Source organism: Sorghum bicolor, chromosome 4, assembly GCF_000003195.3.
Source record: "Sorghum bicolor cultivar BTx623 chromosome 4, Sorghum_bicolor_NCBIv3, whole genome shotgun sequence".
Taxonomy (NCBI): Eukaryota; Viridiplantae; Streptophyta; class Magnoliopsida; order Poales; family Poaceae; genus Sorghum; species Sorghum bicolor.
Window position 1 is genome coordinate 51,921,128 of NC_012873.2, and position 7,759 is coordinate 51,928,886.

Genomic DNA, 7,759 nt, shown 5'->3' on the forward strand with positions numbered 1-7,759 from the left:
TCCCACAATATAGTAGAAACCAATGCTCAAGGTAAAAGATCTTAGTGCATCTAGAAATAGAGATATAAATATTGAGAAAAGAAAAAAGTATATTGAAAGAAGAAAGGTGCAAGAAAAGTGAGAATGACAACTATTTTGATATAAAATTTAACTATTTCGATATAAAATTTGAATGTTATAAGATCAATTATTTTGGGATGTACGGATTAGTGAAAAATATGTTGCATGCGCGGCCCGAGATCTCTTGGAAATTAAAAGGTGAAACAGTTTAATTACCAACAAGTAATGCAAGGAACAAATGGAATCTGCGCTGCTCTGGTGCAAGCATCCCATCGCATCCCACATATTCGTCCTGTTCCTGCACCAAGGTCGGCCATATTTGGCAAACAGGGCACGAAAAAAAAAACTTTGCTCTCTCGGCACACAAAAGCAGAGACGATCGATGAATGCACAAACTCACCAATGATTAAGGCATATATATCGCATGGAGTAGATCAGAGACACCACCCAAGATCTTTCCACAGGTTCTAAATCTGAGGAGGATCAGCTTACATTGCTCACTTTCATGCATATAGCTAGAGTACGTATCGAAATTAGGGCTAACAAGGTTCTTGCATTAGTTTTAATTTATCCTTTAGAGGCTGCGGTGCAGGCTCTGTGGCTGAGTTGTTGATGACACAAATGCATATGTACATGAGCACATGAAACAAACAAACAAACAAACAATCTAGTTACAGATACTGTGCAGTTAGCTTGTACTCCTAGTACCAGTAGGCTCCTAGTACTAGGTGCTGCTACCTGAAAATGAGCAGCCATACAGTGTTGTAGACAGAGACAGGTGAGAGGAGAGCCATGGAGAGAAAGAAAAGCTGATCAGGTCGCTTTGTATCTGCTTTGTCAGCACATGCCATACCCACTTTTTCACACCACAAAATCCACTTTGGACCAAAGAAAAAAAAAACACCCTCTAAAAAGAAAATAAAAACAACTGAGCCCTCCCCAGCAAGAAAAGCACAAACCCAAACACCAAAAAAACCATCCAGACTTCACCAGCATTCAGTAGCAGCTACGAGTAGTAACGTACACACACTACTGCACCTGCAAAAAGATAAACACAGGCAACACAAAAACCAGGCTGCTTGCATATAAAGCAGCAGCAGCAGTTTGCCAGAGACACCCACTACTGCAGCAGTTGAGTGACCCCTCATCGACCACCCATCGTCTCATCGTGTTCGGCTGCACTTAATAATCAAGAAAGCCAAGATAAACGCCTAGGGCTTTGCTTGATCTCTGCCAAGGGATCAGAGGGATGAGAGCCGGGGGCTGCACGGTGCAGCAGGCGCTGGCGCCGGAGGCGGCGGCGGTGGTGAAGCAGGCGGTGAGCCTGGCGCGGCGCCGCGGGAACGCACAGGTGACGCCGCTGCACGTGGCCAGCGCCATGCTGCACCAGCAGGTAGTGGCGGCGGCCACGGGCACGGGCACGGGGCCGTCGTCGTCGACGGCGGCGGGGCTGCTGCGCGCCGCGTGCCTGCAGTCGCACTCGCACCCGCTACAGTGCAAGGCGCTGGAGCTCTGCTTCAACGTCGCGCTCAACCGCCTGCCGGCCTCGGCCTCGCCGCTCCTCGGCGGGCACGGCCACGTCTACTACCCGCCGTCGCTCTCCAACGCGCTCGTCGCCGCCTTCAAGCGCGCGCAGGCGCACCAGCGCCGGGGGTCCGTCGACACGCAGCAGCAGCCCGTGCTCGCCGTCAAGATCGAGCTGGAGCAGCTCGTCATCTCCATCCTCGATGACCCCAGCGTCAGCCGCGTCATGCGCGAGGCCGGCTTCTCCAGCACCCAGGTGAAGGCCAACGTCGAGCAGGCCGTCTCTTCCATCGAAGCAAACAACTCGGCCTCTACCAACACCGCCGCCGCCGCGCACCAAAACCCTAACCCTAGGGCAGCTCCACACGAAGAGACTATGCCTAGTAAGCTGCAGCTACCCCTCGACCTCGACCAAGTGCGCGACGAGGACGTCGCCGTCGTCCTGGACTGCCTGGCGTCCCGGAGCAAGAAACGCGTCATGGTCGTCGCCGAGTGCGCGGCCACGGCCGAGGCGCCGACGCGGGCGGCGGTCGAGAAGATCAAGCGCGGCGAGGCGCTGCGCGGCGCGCAAGTGGTCAGCCTCAGAGTGTCCAGGTTCCGCGACCTGCCGAGGGACGAGGCGGAGAGGCTGCTCGTGGAGCTCCGGTGCGCGGTGAAGGTGGGCGGCAGGGCGGGCGGCGTGGTGCTGGTGGTGGAGGACCTCGGGTGGGCGGCCGAGTTCTGGGCCGCGCGCGCCGAGTCCGGGAGGGCCAGGTGGCCGTCGAGCTGCTGCTACTACTGCGCCGTCGAGCACGCCGTCGCGGAGGTGCGCGCCCTGGCGTGCCGCGGCGGCGACGGCGTGTGGCTCATCGGCTACGGGACGTACCAGAGCTACATGAGGTGCAGGGCCGGGCAGCCCTCGCTGGAGACTCTCTGGGGGCTCCAGACGCTCGCCGTCCCCGCTGGTAGCCTCGCCTTGAGCCTCAACTTCGTCGGCGACAGGTAATCATATATATTCATGTTGGCATCTGAATTTGATTGGAATTTGAGACAGTATATGCGTGGCAAACAGTAGTCATAGTCTCATAGAATAACAGTACTACAGTACTCGATCGATCGGCAAAATGCATATATGCAGACGTAGTGATGAATATAATCATGGGGGTTACGTGATGACTGACGAAATAACTTATCACTTTGGGTTCTCTGTCTGGCAGTGCAACTGCAATGACAATCAATCACCTGGCCAAGTGCGACGACGACAGAAGTGGGAACAACGGGTCGGCGCCACGTTGCCTGTCACTTTTGGACGCCGGTGGTTCCGGCCACCTGACGGCCGTCTCCAGCTTCTTCGCCGACGACTGCTCCGCAACCGCAACCAAGTGCGAGCCGGCGCTGAAGTCGAGTATCCCTCCTTGGCTTCAGCATTGCCGGGATCAGGTAATGTGCACGTCTAACGAGCCTACTAGGTTAGGCTACCATTAAAAATTTGACATGTAACTGACAGTACTTATTAATAACTGCTGTGCATAATAATGCAGGATCCTTCCCGTTGTAAGAAAAGCTCGACATGCGGTGGCTCGCTGTCTCATCATCACCGGACGGCCCTAAATTTCTCCACGGCGGTGGTGTCGCCGTCCTCCTCGGTCTCGTCGTATGAGCAGCACTACCACCTGCACCAGCCGTCGTACCAGCCATGGGTCGTCGTCGCTGACGCCCACGAGGACAACCACCCGTCTAACAAGGCCAGGTGCGCTGCGGCGGCCGTTCAGCTACACGTCGTCGACGATGAGGACGTGAAGCTTCTGAGCGCCGCGATAAAGGTCAAGTCCGACGACTCGAGCGCGTCCAATAATAGCTCGGTGGAGTGCCGCTCCCGGTTCAAGGAGCTCAGCGCCGAGAACCTTAAGGTCCTCTGCTCCGCGCTGGAGAAAGAGGTGCCATGGCAGGCGGAGATCGTGCCTGAGATCGCGAGCACGGTCCTGCAGTGCCGTTCCGGCATGGCGAGGAGGCGCGACGCCGCTGCTTCGAGTTCGAGACCGCCGGCGTTCGCCAAGGAGGACACTTGGATGCTCTTCCACGGTGGCGACGCCGACGGCAAGGTGAGGGTGGCCAGGGAGCTGGCCCGCCTCGTCTTCGGCTCGCGCAAGAGCTTCGTATCCATCGCCGGCAGCGGCACCACCGCGTCGTCTCCGGCGCGGTCCGACGACTCTTCCAAGCAGCAACGCAAGCGGCCCCGGTTGATGGAGGAGGCGAGCGACCACGGCTGTCACGAGAGCCTCTACGAGGCTGTACGCGACAACCCGCACCGCGTCATCCTGGTACAGGACGTCGAGCAGGGTGGCTGGCGGTGCCAGAGGGACATTTTGGAGGCCATCCAAAGAGGCTTGGTCCGGAGCCATGCCGGCGGCGACGAGGCAGCGCTCGGCGACGCCATCGTCGTTCTGAGCTGCCAGAGCTTTGACGCGTGGTCGACAACCTCCTCGCCACCAACGACGACCAAGAAGGCGAAGACAGAGAGCGAGGAGGAGCCGACAGGGGAAGAGAGCGCCGCGGCTGCATCGCCGTCGTCTTCACCTTGCTTTGATCTGAACATGGACGTTGAGAACGATGACTTGCTGGAGAGTTGCTTCACCGATGCTAGTCTGCTCAAGGCAGTGGATCGGACGTTCTTCTTTAGACGACCCGATGAGAGGAGTGATTAGTTTAGTGACAAATGACCTATAGTTTACTATTTTTCCCTCTTTTGTTCTTCTCTGTAACGTTGGTCAGTTTCTTGTAGCTTTTTTAATGAAATGCCGTTTGTGTTGGAAGAATGGAGCTTCGAGTTTGTGTTGTAACATGGTACGCTAATGGAGCGTGGTGGTGGAGGGCTAATAGCAGAGCTAAAATTTTGCCTACATATACATATTCTAGCTTTTAGCACATTTTAGATATGTGAAACAATGCAACGTGAGTTTGTTCCAAATACAAAATTCCAAAAAGAAGGTATATCGAATCCGAAAGAGTTAGGAGCCATGGTTTAGAATCTTATGGTACATAAAGTTTTGTGGATAAATTAGTATGTAAAACTAATTAAACATTGCTCTCGTTTTCTGTTCATTTCCTAATTAACACAATGCTCACCTTGATACTCTATAATATCAATTTGGTTGTGATAAATTACTCTATATATAATTTATGCTTTGTACTTAGTTGAAATGTAATGAGAGACGAAGTTGACAAGTGCCTTGGTCTCATCCATTTATGATGAATGATAGATGCAAGAGTTAAGAGGTTTGGGGCTTTCCTATGCATATTCATATATGCTTGACTCTGCTAATGGCTAACAAGATGTGTTGTGTTATGTTTCATTGAGTGTGTTGTGAAAGATATCTTTTGTCTTGTGAATGCGCAAGAGTTGGATGTGCCAAGAAAATTGATGGCAATGGAGAAGGTCAAATGTTCAAGTCCATGCACGATGGACCGAAAGCAGTGAAGGGTGGACGGAAGACTTAGACTGAGTTTCCGAAAGTGGTGAAGGGAAGACAAAGTCTTGGACCGAGGGACTAGGGACTGAAGAAAGAATCATGTCTCGCTCACATTGAGCGCACATGAAGAGCAATAGTATATGGATGATGGAGATGATGTTGACAGAGTCAAGGGAGGAGGACGATGATGTTGTTGCTCTATAGCGGAGGCTGGACACACATCTATATGGGTGACGAAGATGACATTGATGAAGTCAAGAAGGATGGTGAAGACACCAACCTTGGCAAAGATTGGACACGTGTCAACACCAATGAATCATATGTGGTGAGGCGTGCATCGTGCTGGTTTGGGCCTCAAAACTAGACGTAGACAGTTTGGTGGTTTGGACCTTAAAACTAGGTGTAGATAGTTTGGCAAAGCGTGCATGAGGGTGTACCCTTGTTACCAATCTTAGGTACATGAGCTTCAAGAATGCTTAGTAGGATGGAAATAGCACACAATTGTACACTTATTGATATACTCACTTTGTCCCATAAAAAAGTCACTGGGACTCGTGTTGATCAAACTTTCTTAGATTTGGCTCCATCTCATAAGTACTAGCAACATTTGTATTTTGAAATAAGTTTATTATAAAAAATATAGTTAATAATTTAATGATATCAATTATGTATCATAAATATTAATATTTTCTTATATATATTTGGTCAAAATTATAAATATTTGGCTTCTCCAAAAATGAGAATGATATTTTTTATGTGACGAAGGGAGTACACGATAAACAGACACATGTGTTGTAATAATTATATATGATGGTCGTAGTTTAGTAAAGTCGCTCTCTTTTTATCGTATCTATATAATGGTTGATGCTACCGTGTTCTCTGTTGTGATGTTCTTGTTAAAGAGCAGTGCAGTAATGCTACAGAAAATTGTTGTTATCGTTTTCTTCTAGGATGTCACGGTATTGGTAAGAGAGCGAAACCAATGATGTGGTGCAACTTGCAATAAGAAAAGCACGTTGTGTCAATAGCCTCTCATATATAGTTACTTCCTCCGTTCCGTAATGTAGTGCATTCTATAATTTTAAGGACAGATTAAGAGAGAACACAAAAGACATATGTACTCCCAAAATAAGACGCTATCATCAACGAGATTAGTGGTGATTGGTTGATAAATGGAAAGTTTTAAATGTAAAACAGGTTTTTGGCTTTGAAATGCCTTATATTTGAGGAGAAATTTTAAATGCTAGAATGTCCTATATTACAGGACAGAGGGAGCATGGGCGGATCTATAGTCGAAGGATTGGGTGCGGCTGCACCTAGAGAAAAAAATAGTGAATGCTAAATTTTCACTCTATTTGCACCCACATGTCACAAAGTCTTGCACCCATAAAGGCAATGCAAGTGCACTCTCTTAGATTTGCTCTAGCTCCCCACTGAGAGGGAGGCCATATGAATGGATAAGACAGTGTAAAAATGTAAATCGATCCTTTCACTTCTGAAACAAAATCGAGTAGTTTTATTTGGTAATAAGGTTGGTTGCTAACAAACACGCAAGACCTTTTTGATATACTATATATTAAAGTACGTACACACATAAAGTTCCTCTCTCCAAAGCATGACAATGCATGGTAAACTAAAACTAAAACCAACTGTTACTAATGCAGTTTGCTCTTCAGCAGCAGCTAGTTTAGGTGCATGACGTGGTACTGACAGTGCAACTGCAACCACTGCACACATCAGGATTCAAAACTTAGAGCTTGTGCAAAGTGGTATCCACTTTAGAAGGCAGAGGAACAATCTTCTTATAAGAAATGTAGCAAAAGGACACTACTTTCGATGCTAGTCGAATGTGATTTACAAAAGGATCCCTGGCACTTTTCTCTTTTCTTCTTTTTTCCCCCTTTTTTCATTTCTCTCTTGCCTTTGCTTTCGGTATTCACAAGACCCAACATTCTCGTCTTTGGAAAGTATTACTAGGGTGTGTGAAAAGCTTAGTTATAGAGTGATAGATGCAAATTAAACAAAAGCAAAATGAAGATATAAGCATCTAGCTAGGGCGCCCTCTTGTTGGACAGTAAAGTTCCATGCTTTAGGATCGTCTGGAAAGAGAGAGAGATAGAGATCTTCCATCATTCACCCCTCATTTTGTTAGAACTGAAATTAGCTATATATGCGTACACACAAAGGAAGCAGCTGTAAAGTGATATCTTGTCGTTCGAATTGTTATTTTCGAGGTACTGGAATGATTTTTGCAACCTTTTCCGTTCTTGTTGTATACCAACTGAAAGAACGTACGTAAGCCAAAGCATGCTTAAATTTTGAATGACGGTGAAGTAGGAGTGTAATGTTATAAGTGATGTAATCGTATTTTTCTTTGCAAAGTACGTAAACATTGTTTTTCTTTTCATTATTGGACGGGAGTTTATGCACAGACATTAAAAAAAGAGTAAAGTCTATCACCGGTCCCTAAACTTGTTTGGGTGTGTCATCCCGGTCCTTAAACTCACAAAACGATTGTTTAGATACCTAAACTTGTTCGGTTGTGTCAACATAGTCCCTAAACTTAGAAATCTCCCATATAGGTCCTCAAACTTGTTCAGTTGTGTCATCCCGGTCCCTAAACTTGTTTTTAAGTCTCATCCAGATCAAAGCAGGGCGAATCTAAAAACTCTATATAGGAAAATAATTCATAACTTTTTCATATGAACTCAAATGAAGATAAACTT

The 7,759-nt window shown here is 48.1% G+C and overlaps 1 protein-coding gene across 1 annotated transcript; it reads left to right on the forward strand.

The window, feature by feature from the left end:
* LOC8061023 (protein SMAX1-LIKE 3) lies at positions 1,076-4,379 on the forward strand. Its single transcript, XM_002452179.2, has 3 exons — positions 1,076-2,565; positions 2,781-3,003; positions 3,105-4,379. The coding sequence occupies exons 1-3, from the start codon at positions 1,310-1,312 to the stop codon at positions 4,266-4,268; spliced, it is 2,643 nt and encodes an 880-aa protein (XP_002452224.1). The 5' UTR covers positions 1,076-1,309; the 3' UTR covers positions 4,269-4,379.

Bases quoted from the DNA above. Each gene is read 5' to 3' on its own strand.
- LOC8061023 (XM_002452179.2), top strand. From the start codon at position 1,310: ATGAGAGCCGGGGGCTGCACGGTGCAGCAGGCGCTGGCGCCGGAGGCG. The intron at 2,566-2,780 runs GTAATCATATAT...TCTGTCTGGCAG, and splicing joins CTCAACTTCGTCGGCGACAG to TGCAACTGCAATGACAATCA. The intron at 3,004-3,104 runs GTAATGTGCACG...ATAATAATGCAG, and splicing joins TTCAGCATTGCCGGGATCAG to GATCCTTCCCGTTGTAAGAA.